At 44.4% G+C, this 15,287-nt stretch overlaps 1 protein-coding gene across 1 annotated transcript in view; it reads left to right on the forward strand.

The window, feature by feature from the left end:
• The window catches only part of ANO2 (anoctamin 2), a gene marked incomplete at its 5' end in the record, with an annotated part of 267,613 nt that overhangs the window by 132,228 nt on the left and 120,098 nt on the right, over positions 1–15,287 (forward strand). The window contains 2 exons of the mRNA XM_081127869.1: positions 4,024–4,106; positions 6,792–6,902. Of these exons, the coding sequence (XP_080983995.1) occupies positions 4,024–4,106; positions 6,792–6,902 (194 nt within the window). The remainder of the gene's footprint in view (positions 1–4,023; positions 4,107–6,791; positions 6,903–15,287) is intronic.

A 15,287-nucleotide genomic window follows, 5' to 3' on the forward strand; every position in this document is an offset into this window, starting at 1 on the left:
ATCCATCTGAACACACACACACACACACACACACACACACACACACACACACACATATCTATTTTTACAAACTGGGATAACCTGGAATAACAACCTTGTGGTAACCGAGCATTTCCAAGAAGGCACACCGATGCGTATTAAAACAGGGACCAAGTCAACATGCTTCAGCCCATCTTGAGTAGCCACCTGCTTTTTACTCATCATGGACATGCAAGCCCTTAGCTTTCCCATTGGGTCACAGACCAGCAGGGCCATGATGCTGCTGCAGAGGCTGTTTGATTTATCATTGACTCCATGGGGCCTGGAGGACCTGCCAGGATGGGGCTGTGAGTCACACCCCTGAAAGTGCAAGGAGACAAGGAGAGGTCTGTTCTCAGCAGTGCTGGGAGCAACTGTCCTCCATTCCCTGGAGGGACCTCTACTTGGGTGGAGATAGAACCAGGCTGGGAAGGTTCCCATGTTCTTAGGCCACCAAAGACAATTTCCAGGGACACTCTGCTCTCAGGGAGAACAGCTGCTTCCCAGGCACAAGGGCGATGGTGAGCTCATGAGAATGGGGGCAGGGAGCAGGAAGCAATGACACTTGTGACCACATAGTCTGGAAATGTTCACAGGAAGGGGCAGTAAAAAAACTGAAGTTGAAGTTTTGTTACCTGGGAAGTCAGAGGCAGCTCTGTCTCCTCGCCAAGCAAAGGCATCTTGTAACTACTCCAAAATCCACTTGAACTGACTTGGAACTCAGAATATGCATTGAGTTTTTGATATATTGCAACCCTAGTGCAATTAATTGATCTTACAGATATTACAATGATTGAATAGCTGAAGCTTAGTAACGCTGGGTCCATGATCCTTAAGAACTTTGATGAGCTGCATAATTCCTTGTTGTAGAGAAACTTGGTTTTCAATTTTACTTGCCTACTTTCAAGCCCCAACAACTGCCTCTTCTTTCTTGATAGCTGTAATGAACAGATACCTCTCACCCCTCCTGAGATTCTCAATGATTTACTACCCGCATCCCTGGCTCCTCTCTTCCTCTCAGAAAGCAGTGTAGGGAATGCAAAAGGGTGAGATTGTGTCAGAGCTTCCTGGCAAAAGGTAGGGCTTGGTTGTTTTTTGTTTTTTTTTAACAGCCTTGCTGTGTTTTATGTGGTTGTATATTTGGTTACAGCAGCCAAGAGCCCCTGGGCATGATTGCCTACATATTACAATTAAAAATAATAGTAATGCCTCTCGTTACCATGATTATTATGATCAGCAGTGCTTCGCTGGGTGGGCCTGGGCCAGGGCCCAGGCCTGCCAGGAATAAGGCTGGGAAGACAAAGTGGTTCTCCACAGAAAGAGACTCAGGCTATTGTGGAGTAGGAGAGGGGGTGCTGAGACAGGGTGCATAGAGCGCACTAGTCAGGAAGACCTGGGTCAATTGGAGTCTTCAGCCCCAGCCCCTCTTCTGTTCTCGCCTCAGACTCCAGGGAACTGTGGAAAGAGTGAAACTCTATTAAAAAGAAAAGTAAAGGGACAGGGTTTCTAAACCCTTTTTTGACTTTGGGGACTGCCTGATGTGTGTCTCAATCCTGCCCCTTCCAGCTGTGGCTCCCATAGCAAGCCAATGCAAATCTAGCACTGTGTCACTAAAGTCAATACTCTTAATCAAGGTGCCATGTAACCTGGGGCACAGTACTTAACCTTGGAGCATCATTGTCCTCATCTGTAAAATGGGTGGAGTAATACCTATCCCATAGTATTCCAGTACAAATGAATGAGCTATGTGTGCAAAGCACTTAGCACAGTGCCTGGCACATAATATGTAGCAGGAATTGTGAGCAGCTCTTCATTGTTATTATGGCCCTCCCTTGTCCTCATGGCTCCTCTTTCAGTGACTCTTTTGCCCCTCTTGTCCATTCCTACAGTCTGACTTCTGTCTGGACCTTGCTGTCAGAAGCACTCTGAGCCCTACTGTGTGCAGACCTCTCCTCAGGCACTGAGAAGAGCGTGGGAAGAGGAGTGGCATCCCTCTTGGTCTCATTGAATCCCCTGGGGCAATGCCAGTGTTGGGAGGTCAGGATGTACTTACACAAAAAAGCCTCAAATCCTAGGAGAAAACATATAGATCAGTGCACTGTCATGTTACACCAAGTAAAACAAATGAAGCTTTAAGTAATTGCATATTTAACCAGTCCGTGGTGTTTGTTATGCTCAGTTCTGTGCTGTGCCCGAGGTAAACAGAGGCAGCTAGGAGCCAAGAAAGAGTTTACAGATCTGTTAATGCACTGCAGACCTGCATGGCGGCCAACAGTCCAGCACAGTGGCAATGAAGGGCACCCAGACTTTTATTGGATGTGGTGTAGAGGTGTAGGGGAGGCTTCAGGGAGGGTCATATCGCTTCCCTTTACAGGGCAGCAGACCCTAAGGGCAGTAGGAGTGTGGAGGAGAGGACGCCCTTGAGCCTGAGCTTATGGAAGAAGTGGGACTTGAGCTGGTCAGGAAGGGATGAGGGTAGACATTGGCAGGTAACATAGGAGAGAGGAATAGTTTGCATAGGTTGGGAATGAAGAGGACAGAGAGGAGACAGCGCCAGCAGCAATGCAGGTGTAAGGTGTATGTGGAGAAATGGTGGGAATAGATTTAGACAGATGGGTCTGGTCAGATATACAGGGTTCCAATATTCAGACGGAACTTAGGTCATAAAAAGCCATTGAATATTTCAGCAGCTGGGGTGAGGGGGCAGATATTGGCAGCCTTCCTCTCTCCACCCCTTTTTCACTGCCTGAATGCTATCGTTCATCAAGACTCAGCTCAGATGCCTTCTCTGGCAGCTAGCACTCCCTCTCCTGCATGTCCACAGCTTTTCATCGGTATCCTTTTTAAGGCCTCGTCCCTCTGTGCCTTGTATTGTAGGAATTTGCAGCCTCTCCGCATAGACTGTAAACACCTTGAGGGCAAAATCCACATCAGAGTTATTTCATCTGCGTGATGCCTAGAATAGTGTTTTGTGTTTGCAGATACCTTAGTCAGGCCTTAGTTTGCAGTTCTTTTTTCAGGATTAAAAAAATTCGTTCAAGTTTGCTCATGTAACAGGAGTTCTTCTGTAAGAAGGCAAGAAGCAAGCTCACAGATGGAGGAAATATAGGCAGGCCACTGGGGAACTGGAGCTGGAGTTGGGAGTTGTTATCAGAAACCACAGCCCTTTCTCCTTCTTTGAGGTGCTGCTTGGTTTCTGCCTTCTCTGCTTCTCTTTGTGTCTCTCGGTTGCAGTTTTCCAAAGAGAGCATCTGGTCCATTGGCAGACTTTAGATCAGATGCTCAATCCTGGTATCATAAACCATGTCTGTAGAGTAGAGGGTGTTGGTCTTTCTGCAGCATGTTGGGCTGGCCCTTCAAGAAGCTGTGGTTGGAGCAGGCAGACTGACGGATGTGTACATATGGCAGGCATTCAACAAATGTTGGCTAAGAAATGGATGAATGAATGAATACCATTTACGAGAGACTAGTCTATCAGCTGCATGCAAGACGGGTTGGAAGGCTGAGACTCTGGAGTCAGGTAGAACTATTAGGAGACTGTTACATAACCTCAGAATGTGATCATTAAGGCCCACAGAAGGAAAGTGGTGCTAGGGACAGAAAAAAAGAGGACGGAAAAAGTGAGAGTGTTGAGGAAGGTACAGGAAGAAAGAATGTATGATAGGCACAATGAGGTGTGTAAAAAAAAGACTACAAACTCTTTCATTCTCATTTTCTTCATTCTGCCATCCTTCCTCACTTCTTGAGATCAATTCTCACCCTCTTTTCATAAGCTAGAAGTGGGGAAAGGTATGTGTGTGTCCCTTTAAATGTATCTACACAGCTCCTAAGGATGTGGAATATTTAATTAGAGCATTCCCAGATAGAAGTAGGAAGAGGGAAATAAAGCTTTAAAGAGAGCTCCTAAATTTGAAATCTATAAGTTTATTCTCTGCCACTCTGGTGAACTCAGAGTACTCAAAATCCACTCTTCAAAATTATGAGAATTTTTTCTTTCCTTTTAAGCTACCATGTTTCTCGAAAACTGGAAGAGATTACAGATGCGACTGGGCTACTTCTGGGACCTAACTGGCATAGAAGAGGAAGAAGTGAGTTCTTTTGCATGTTTCTCTGGGTCCTTGCTTTGCTTTGACCCTGCAAATAGACAGTATTGAGTGGGATAACCACTTATGTGTAATGTCACATCAGCCAGTTACTGGCCTGGTCTCACTGTGGCAGCTCTTCTAGCTTCACTTCATGGGCTAAGCCATCGTTGATATGCACTGAGACCAAAAATTCAAGTTCCCTTTCTAGAGCTGTAAGACATTGGGCCTGGTGGGTAGCCACATGTCCCAGCATCCCTCTCTGGGAAAAGAGATGGCACAAAAGGTAAGCCTTGTGGTAGCCTTGAGATTTCACTCAACATACTTCTAGATCCCATGTCATTGGTTCTAGTGAGCATAAATCTAGAGAATAGGAATTGCTCCCAGAGCAAGAAATGTCAGAATGCCTCTGTGAGCCTACTGAGGGCCAAGGGAGAGGCATGGGTGCCAGATGCTGGTTGTCTTTGATGCCTATGGAAGAAGAAAACCATTAGACCTTTACAGTGTAAGTACCCCATGTGAAACTGGAGCATGAGCTAAGGGTAAAGGGTAGGTTCTTCAAGAATCTAATTTTATGGACAGATGATATAGAGTTGGGCAAAAGTAGGTTTACAGTTGTGAGTATGAGAAAGTTTATTCTTGTATTATTATTTATTAATTATTGTATTATTTTCCATATGAACAACTGTAAACCTACTTTTGCTTTTCCCTAAATTTAAAGGATGGAACAAATCAGCCTTCCCGCCAGGCTCTTTTGAGAACTAGGGCTCCAGTCTTGATGTTGGTGAGTTGGCAAGGAGCAGTGTGACATGGTTGCTCACAATTATCTATTCCCACATGCTGCCATTGACTGAAGAGCAAATGTCAATATCAAATAGGTATTCCCAGTATTGTGGACATTGTGGATGTGGTGCTGGGGACAGAGTCTAGAAGGACCAGGAGGCACTTCCAAGTGCCTAAGTACCCATTTGCTAAGGATGGCCACAAGCCATATGGTGACTGCGTGAAGAGCAGGCCTTTTCCACACTCTTCTACACTAATTGACGTACCTTGCCTTGGGCACAGGACCTCTGACTTTGTGGCCCTGATGTTTTATGGCCAAGCAAGTGAAATCCCCAATTTAGTCTTATTCTTGAGCCTATGTGGCTCCCCTTGTGTGGTGTGACATGATTTATTCTCCTTAGTGCTCAAATTAGTCAGCTTGCCTTTGAGCACATGGGCATGGTAATGTACTAAGTGCATATGCTCACTCTATCCAGTCCTTTGCATTAGGCATATGCCCTGAGACTAACAGCATCATGGATTACATGACAAATGAGAGAATATACATATGGGTTCTGTCTTCAGAGAGGATGGAGTTTTCAGATGAAGCCACACAAGCTAAGAGTTCCCAGGAGCACCTAGGGCCTGACTGGCAGAAGTTAATTGGACAAGAGAGGCCCACTGAGCTGAAGATTGCCCCACTTTTGAGCAAAAGACTCTTGAGGTCTGGTAGGTCTTCCTTCAACAAGCACAAACAGGACCCAAAGAAGTTTTTCAGTGAGTCTCTTGATGATGTCCAGCTGGTTCCACAGGGAGGCCTCTTAGGCAGGAGCTGCACTGACCCAGGGTGACTCTTGGGTTTGGTTGTTCCTCAGAGATTGGTTGATGATAGTGGGCCTTAAAAACACCTAGCATCATCTCCTGTTGTATTGGTTATGTTTATTAGTCACAAGCATGGTTTCTCCTCTCCAACATCATGGCATGTCTTGGGAAAGCTAAAGACAGGCCAGGAGCCTAGCTTGTTGGCTTCTGGAATCGCCGATAGTGTTATAATCCCTGCCTAGGAGTTATTGGTAAGTGATGCAGGAACATGAAGTCCTCACACCTATAGTTATTCGTCCTTGGATGCTGTGGAGAAGACCTGCCAGTGAGGCCAGGTGTACACTGTTAAATTCTCCTTGAAGTAAGTCATTCGTCTTCTTGCTCCACCATCTGCCTTGATTTGACCAGATCTTCTTGATTAGTTAGGTGTGCTTTCCCATGCCTGGTGAGTCACTCTTAGCGTTTGTATTGCTGAATGGCGCAGTGGTGTCTCCTGAGCACTGGTGTACTTGCCAATGAGTTAATCACTTAGGCTGCACAGGAAATAGGTCCAGGCAAGTGAGTTTTAAGATTCCCTATGGCCACTTTTAACTTTGATTTTTATTAGTTGCCATTTTAGCTTGTAGAATAGTGGAGCAGGGAGGAAGTTTTGTTGTTGCCCTAACTCCCAGCTGTGGGGCACATCTGTTTCTCCAGCTGGGATCTGGCTCATTGAAACTTAAAGTCTGAGGTATGTAGATAGTTGGTGGGATGAACAGATGCTTCCCTCTGTCTTTGGTCAAACTGCTATGCAAAGCATGTCCCTTCTCTTTGTATCAGCTGCCAAGTTAACATTTCCTTTCTCCTTTCTTAACACTGGCGCCATCCTCAGGAACGTGCCCAGGTTTGGTTTTCAGTGTGGTAACAAGTGCTGTTTGTCCCCTATCTCTTCCACATTGTGTTCCTGGTCTAGACTCCTCGTGATTGTATGTGGTGTGGCAGCTCATGTCCAATAGAATCCGATCCTAAGTCCTGACTTTACTGTACTTGTGGTGTCTGGTTATAGCCCACAGGCCAATGTCGCTCTTCTGCTCGTTTACTAACCACTCTTTGACTCTTGGGTTTTAGGAACATTCCCGGCCTGAGTATGAAGCCAAAGTTCGAGAAAAAGTGTTAAATAAGAGTGATGAGTCAGCTGTCCAGAAATTGGGGACCAACACAACCGAGTGTGAGGATGAGGTAAGATGCTGGTGCTTGTTGCTCGCTGTCTTCTTTATTTCTCAAGATCCTGTTGTCATTTCATTTGGAACTCCTTCATGGACAGAGACTGGGCTGTTAAAAGGGGCTGACAGGGGCAAGACAGGATGGAATGAGAGCATGCCATCTCTGATTGGCCTGCAGTGAGAGCTCATGGGTAGTAGGCTTTTGCCCTGACTTGATTTGTCTCTCTTTCCTGGGTGGTATCTGGACAATATCAGACAGCAGGTTGGAGAAGAAAGAAACAATTGTCAGGCCCAGTTCCTCTGGTCTCCATCATCTAAATATCTAATAATAATAACCACCACCACCATACCAACCAGCACAATGACGGCCAACCTTTATCGAATGCTTGCTCTAGGTTAGGCACTGTTCTAAGTGCCTTATATTATTTAATTGCCACAATAAACTTATGAGGCTGGTACTATGGTTATGTAAATGAACACTGATGAAAAAAATTATGTCCACAGATTAAGTCATTTGCCAGAGGTCACTGAGAAAATAAATGGTGGGTGGATCTGCAATTCCAACCCAGGTTTCATCACCGACAGTCTGTACATTAACCACTTTGAATACTGCCTTTCACGTGCAGTGGAGAAATCAAGGGATGAAGCAGGATATGGCTCTTAGGGCCAGCAGAGGCAAACTTGCTTGAGTTGTGCATATAAAGTTCCTTACATTCATCTTACCCAGGGGGGTCTCCAAAAGTAGGGATGTGATGGTGAACATGGCTTCGGAGTCAGATTTCTGAGTTTTATGGTGGCATTCAGATCTTGCACCAGAGCTTCAGAATCTGTGCTGTGATCTGTAAACACTCACAGTGTGTGTGAGATGGGTATGATGCGGGGGCTCCACCTCAGCAGTGCCTGTCTCCTCTGAGTGCCACCCTTCTCTGAAACCAAGTGTGTGTGTGTGTGTGCACGTGTGTTTATGTCTTTTCTAATCTGGTTCCTGAAACAAAATCAACAAGATTGAAAATCTGTTGTTTTTTGCATGTATCTTTTCTCCATCTTGGATTTGAATTAAAATGTTATTCAATTTTACATTCTTTAAGTTGAAACCATTCACGTTAACATGCAAATTTATTCAAGCATCAAAGCAGAAGAATGTGTTGTTTTTGAGCCCAGAACACTAGCTTTTTTTTTTTTTTTTTTAAAGAAAACAGGACTTTAAAGAGAAAGAGGGTGGCCCTTCAAGTTATTTTTTTTCCTAGATAGAAAGTTAAATCCAAGACCACCAATTACTCAGGGAAATAATGAATTCATTCTTAGGAAAGACTAATCATCACCACCACCCTCATCTGAAAGCAAGCCTTCTGTGTCCTGTCAGCTTCAACAGCTCCAAGCAACCTTGTTTTTCCTCCCCAGAGAAATATACAATAGATAATTTTATGGAAATCACATGTAACTTTTATTGACCACTGACTCATTTAATTTTAATTCCATAGACGGGAATGCCAAGGAGCTAGAATTGCGTACATGGAGGCTGTGGTTCTAATATAAACATTGCTTGGATATATATGCATGATAGGTCAAGTAACTCTCAGGAACCATGAATAATTGAAAATCATCTGAATGTATTATGAATGATACATATGTTTATGTTTTAGCATTCAACCTCTATTTTCATTACGCTGTTGAGAATGCAAAGCTCAAAAAGCATCTAATGCCTCATGGGTACCGGGAAGTGGGTGTTGCGGGGATGACCTTCCCAAATGAGCAGTGTAAGATAAAAATGGCCTGGAATTCGATTGTTAGCATCTTTCTGTGTTCCCTAAGTTCTGTTAATATTGTAAATGCTTCTGTTTTTGTTGGAAATCTATCCAAAGATGGGGGATGAAGGAGGGAGGAGCGCATTGTGTTGCCTGATGGGAGGGATGCTGCTCTTGCCTACGGGAAGAGTTGTGGTCAATACTCACTGTATGACATGGCTCTGGGGGTGCCACCATATGTGGGATATTTAGAAAAGGTCCCTTCCTCTAGGGAATACACAGGGACTATAGGCTCTGTAGTTCTGAGCATTTTATTTTTATTTTTTAAATTTTTTTGCTGATGTGAGAGATGATATTGGTTATTAGCCCATAGCTTTGGGGGATAGACTGTCTCCTTATCTTAGATGGTGGTAATTTGGCTATTCTTATATCTATTTTATGATTTCCAAGGGTATGGGCATAGTGAAAATGGTAATAATGGTACAACTACAAGTAATATTTCTGGGGTGCTCACTATGTGCAAGGCTTTATAAGTTTTATTTCATTTAAGTCTCAAAACTTCATTATCTACAGCTTATGCACGAGAACACTGCAGCTTAGAGAAATAAATAACTTGCTTAATGTGACTACGAAGCAAAGTCAGAAGAGGAGCCCACCGGTCTGACTCAGGAGCAATGCTCCTGACCACTGTGCTCCTCTGTCTTTCAAATCTTTTGCCTTGAGAGATCCTCAAACACTTCTGAAAAATTGTGGTTGGTTTTTCTTCTTTATACTAAAGGCACGAAGGATTGTGGTATTTGTTGGAAAGATGGATGTGAAACAACTTACTATCATACTTTTTCTTTAGTGGTTTGTGTAACTTTTGGTGGGTGATCCTCTGTTTCCACTGAGGACAACAGTGAGTAGAATTTGCTCAGTTTACAGCAAGAGGTCCAACAGACAGTAGGGAGAATTCTGGAATATAAACACCGATATGTATTGTGTTTCCAAAGATGAATATAGAGTCTGGAACTTATTTTTTTTAATCCTTACCCGAGGTTATGTTTTTATTGATTTTAGAGAGAGAGGAAAGGAGGGAGAGAGAGAAAGAAACACCAAAGTGAGAGAGAAACATCGATTGGTTGCCTCCCGTATGTGCCCCCACTGGGGATTGAACTTGCAGCCTAGGTATGTGCCCCGACTGGGAATCGAACCCACAACCTTTCGGTGTGAGGGACGATGCTCCAACCAACTGAGCTACCCAGCCAGTGCTCAAGTTGGATCTTTTAATAAAAGACTAGGCTCATTTCTCCCCCCCCCCCCCCACACACACACGTTAGTTTGAATCTTTTCTGGAATAGTCTGTCCTGGGCATGTTTGAGGTTTTCTGAGGTTTTCCTCAAGGGCAAGATTTTTCTCTGTTCATACAAAATGATAAAGCTCTTAATTGAATATAGATGGCGAGATGCTGTAGACAGCGGGGCTGGGGAGCCATCCTGATCTTGGCCTCTTGTCCTTTCACCCAGTCCCTTCTAATTCCCACTCCTGCCTCCTTTCCTTTCAGTAAACTTTGTATGAGTTAGGGCAGCTGTTTTCAACTGGTGTGCCGTGGCACACTGTGTACCACTAGAATTTTTTAAATATGCACTACCTGACTATTCAGTCAGGGGCACTGACCTCTTTTCCCTTAGATTGTCAAATAAAAAAAGGTAACAGCCAGCACAACAACAGTCATCTGTGAATGAATCAGAATTACACCTATTTTTTTGTCCAATTGGCAAAAAATACATTCTATTTTTTGGCGTGCTGCAGAATTTTAGTAATTAGTTTATGTGTGCCATGAGATGACAATGGTTGAAAATCACTGAGGTAGGGAGTAGTCAGAAAACAGAGCGCATGCCTTGTACTTCAATAAAGGAACAATAATGTGAGGAACTAATTCTAAAGGTGTTAGACTTGGGGGAGTTGAAGCAATCAGAACGGTGAGGCAACCCAGAGATTAGCAACAGCAGGGAGTGCTACCGCTTGGAGGACTGGAAGGAACCTAGAAGCTAGAGCCATGCAGTGGGTGCTGGAATCCTCCCGGAAGCGCAGCCACCTCGGACATGCCATCTAGAGCAGAGAGTGGGGGAGAAAGAGCCTGAATGTCCCCCTCCTGCTCTCCAGGCTTTCATGAGTGTCCCCATTCCCACCATTGGCCAGATCTAACCCAAACTCAGTTGATGAGTTATTCTGGGAAATACCATTTTTTCAGGAGTCAGTACCCTGCAACACTGAGCAGAGGGAGGGAACAGCAGGGAGTGGATCTGAGAACAAGTAGGCTGGCACAAACCCTCAGTCAATAAGCCAGCATAGCCCTAGCTGGTTTGCTCAGTGGTTAGAGCGACTGCCCGTGGACTGAAGGGCACGTATCTCTGGGCTCGGCCCCAGTTGGGGCAAGTATGGGAGGCCACCAATCGTTTCTCTCTCACATTGATCTCTCTCTCTCTCTCTCTCTCTCTCCCTTCTACTCTCTCTGAAAAAGCAATGGAAAAAATATCCTCAGGTGAGGATTAAAAAATAATAATAATAATAAGCCAACATAACTTTAGGACCTACTAGGCAGAGGTCACTCAAGCCAGGTCCTGGCTTTGAGGAGTGATAAAAATTTGGCAAAAATCCTAAGAATGCTGACCACTGACATAATGAATGAGTGCATGAATGATCAGCTGTTCAGACCATACCTGAGTTGTTGAGAATGTTTGTGTGCGTGGGGGTGGGGGTGCTGGTGGTGTGAGCATGTGTGAGAGTGTGTGTTAGTGTGTGTGTGAGAGAGACAGAGCATGTGTATGATGGTATCACTGAAGTGACAAAGGTCTGATCAGATAACTGGAGGCTTCAAGGAAGAGGGAAAAACATATTTTTGTTCAAGGAACAGAGCACATAGGAAGCTGGGGGAAATAGCAAAGGTAGCCTGAAAAGAACCTTCTTCTATAACACATATCCCTGAAAGGACAACAAAATCCTATTTAAGAAGTCCTAGGAGTTTACCTAATGGCACTTGTTGTCACCCAAATGTTTATCCAGTGTGGATGCAGGCACCTGTTCTCCCATCATGGCCTGGTTCTGCCTGCGGTGCTGCATATAATGAATGTTTTATGGGGAGCATTGAAGCTAGAACATGTGCCAAGAGGAGGCCCATGGATGAGTGGGTGTTAATTTACTGTTCAGTGCACCACCCTGGGGACAATTATTTCAAAAGAAAACTCATCTCAGCTTAAAGCATTGAAACATTTACAACCGATGCCTCTCGCTGGTGCACAAACAAACATATGGAATAAATTATGCATAATTGTAGGGCCTTTGACCAGGAGTCCGGGACAACAGCACTAGGAAGCTCAGGACTGTCTTGTCAGAAAGCACAGGGGAGAATGGGGGCCCAGGCTGCAGGGATGGAGGGGGTCCGTCTGGGCTCTCACCCTGGGTCAAGGGGATATGGCCCAGGCTTTCCACAGAGGCCCTCAGTGATTTATCAGAATATTCTGTGGAACAGAGTAAAGTTCCCTCAGCCTCTCTTCTGAAGGCACTAAATGAGTTAATAGCCTTTGGAAGGTCCACAAAAAAAAAAAAAAAAAAAGAATCTAAGTAATTCCCTCAGGCTCTTCGCAAGGATTAAGAAGTTTCCTCATTGGCAAAGGGAACCTCTGGGGACAGAAAAAGACGCAGTTTGTCCAAGATTCATGTAGTGAGAAACTAAGGTGAGCCTGGAGCCTGTGTTCATCTGTGAAATCATCTCTTTAAAAATACAAACCTTGATGTTTCATGGACTCTCACTATGAAGGGCTGAATTGTTGGAGTCATTCTGGGCCTTGGTTCTCTCCTATGCCCCTGTGAGACCTGAGGAGTGTCTGGCAGGAGGAGGGCCCGGGCTCGGCCCCATGCTGAAGGAAGCTCCAGAGGAGTCAGGTCTCTTGGTTCTCAAATCAGTCCCTTAGGCTGATACAGATTAATAGACTGAGGGCTGGTCAGCTCTGACATCCTGTGGTGCTCAGTCATTTATCCCTGCTCCCCTTGAATTTCTTGTATTTGGTAATGAGGACAACGAAACAGGTCACTTTGTACAATGTAGCTCCCTGGGTGAAACACAATTAATGCAGTAAAATTGTTATTGAAGTCTGCCCCCTGACAATTTTGTGTACTTATTTTATTTTATCTTATCTCAAGATAAGATATATAGTTTCAAGCTTTGGCTTCTCTCTCTCTCTGAAGAATTGTGGGGGTCAGTCTTGTTTGACTATAGGATGGAATGTCTTCTTTATTTTATTTATTTATTTAAAAAATTTTATTGAATTTATTGGGGTGTCATTGGTTAATAAAAGGGACATCTTCTTAGTAGTAGTTAAGGACTTATATTTGGAAGTTCAGGGTTCCACATCTTCTTTCATTGGTGGGATATGGTCACCTGGCTCGACCTAGACTCAAGACAGGCTGGGAAATATAGCCTTTGCCAGAAGCCTCCAGGTAACAGCTCCAGACTACCAAAGGGACAGTGGCCTCCTCTGCCACAGCATCAAATGATGGTTCGAGTAGAGTGTGAGCAGGTTACACTCTGAGGAGGTGGTGCGAGAGTTTCAGTGTAGAAAAGTCTACCCGTGATTCTGACTACCACCCTTGGGAATCACTGTTGTAGGAAGTGAGAAAGGAAGGAAGTTTCCTAAAAAAGGAGCAGGGAGTGAGAAGCACTCACCTGTTGGCGTACCCGTGGAGCCAGGCTGAGTGCTATAGTAAGTGAGTTCTTTTCATTGGAGTTTGGGGACTGACTCTTTGCACAGAATTTAGCACTATCTGAAGTGGTGTTCTCAAGTTTTTTTATGTGTAAGTGCATTAAAATTGTGGGGGGGGTTGTTTGTAATTATATAAATTATACATGAAAACATTCTCTTCAAGAAAAATTCCATATTTTAGATCAAATGAATGTGTCCCTAGACCTCGTTTGCTCCCAATGTTATTTGTCTCTCTAGAAGTAGCCACAGTTACCAGTTTGGTTTGTACCCTTCCAATATGCACTTTTATTCATATATGAACTTGTATGTGTTCTGTTTATAAGTTTATTCATATGCACACACAAGAGAAAATCATGGACAAATGGTTTCAATATGTTGAGCAAATTTCTTAAGATATGAAGATGATGTTTCCTAAACTATGCCCCAGGACACCCCAGAGTGCCACAGTGAACTCACGGAAGTGTTGTGGAGTTTGTAAACATTTTTGAGGAAAGCCCAGCAATACTTGACACCTGTCAGACACCACATGAACTACTATGTTAACAGTGTCAATGTCAAATCTCACAATACGCCTTTCAGTGCCATCATCTCTTAGTAGTGGCTGAGTTTCCAGCGAAGGCAGCACAAGTTCTGCACAAAATCATTGTGGAACAGGACGTGAGTGGTCATGTCCAATCTGACTCCATGGTTAGAGAAGCTGGATAGTGTCCAACAGCTAAACAGATCCTTTTAGTAAGTAATTGGGGTTAAGCATAAAATGAAATATTATTTTTCTTTCAATTTATGTGTAACACCCCCAAATGGCTACTAAGTTGTTAGGACATAAGTATTTATTAAGCTATGTGGACTTAACTACTCAATAAATGGAACTGTTAAGTATTTCTTTGAGCCTAGGGGCATTGTGTAAAAATTACTGACACATGAAGGGCACTGTGAACTGAGAAAGCTTGGGAAGTGCTGAGTAAAAAAATTCCCAAGGTCTCTGGACATTGAAGAATGGAGTAGACAGCCAAGAGCAGAAAGGCTGACAGAGATGAGTAGTGAGTTTCAAAGTTGCAGGAGTTTATTTGCAGGTGGCGACTGTCTGTGGCAAAGCGTGTGCTAGGGAAGTGCCAGGTGAACTGGCCACTTCTCCACTTGCTCTTGGGTCCACACTGACTCCTCTCTTGGGCTTTAAAGTTGATCTGCCCCAGCATATTCTTCCTGTCTCTGTCTCTGACCAGGTCCCTCTCTGTCTCTTTTTCTATCTCTCTTACTCTCTCTGTCTTTATCTGTGTGTGTGTGTGCGAGCATTAGGAGGGCATTGAGGGTTTTTGATTATGGACATTCTTTTAAAACCTGGGGATTTAAAACTAAATCCAACAACTTCTTATCCAGAAGACTTTGCGTTACGTAGCCTCCAGGGTGGCTTGGACTTCATGGAGAGGATGCCAGAGGAGCATCGAATGTGTCTGTAAACATCTCCCTTCGTGGAGCATGTGAGTTATTCATCCCTGGGAGAGTCTGCTCGGGTGGCCCAGGCGTCAGAGGGGGTCTCTGGCCCTCTTCAACTGACAGCCCCTTCTCAGTATCAAAAATTCTGGCTAAAATAAGACCTTCTCCTCTGTTCATTGTATACATTTCTACTGGCCTGCATCTAAATTAAGACATTACAAATAAGGAGAAGCCTGAGGCCTGGGCTGTGGAGGAGAAGCTGGAGAGAGCCGGGCAGCCTGTGAAATGAGAGCGCAGTGGGGGAGGAGCTGCAGGGGTCCAGGCTGCGGGGTGCAGCAAAAGCTGGTCAAAGTCAGGCTGGCGTTTCGGAGCAGACCCCCATGGAAAGCGCAAGGCCCAAATATGTGCAATGACTGGGGATGTTGGAGCAGCAGAGTCGCTGATGGGGGCCAGCGCATACCACTGGGATGTGTGATGTTT

This window comes from Miniopterus schreibersii (assembly GCF_964146895.1).
Source record: "Miniopterus schreibersii genome assembly, chromosome: 2".
NCBI lineage: Eukaryota > Metazoa > Chordata > Mammalia > Chiroptera > Miniopteridae > Miniopterus > Miniopterus schreibersii.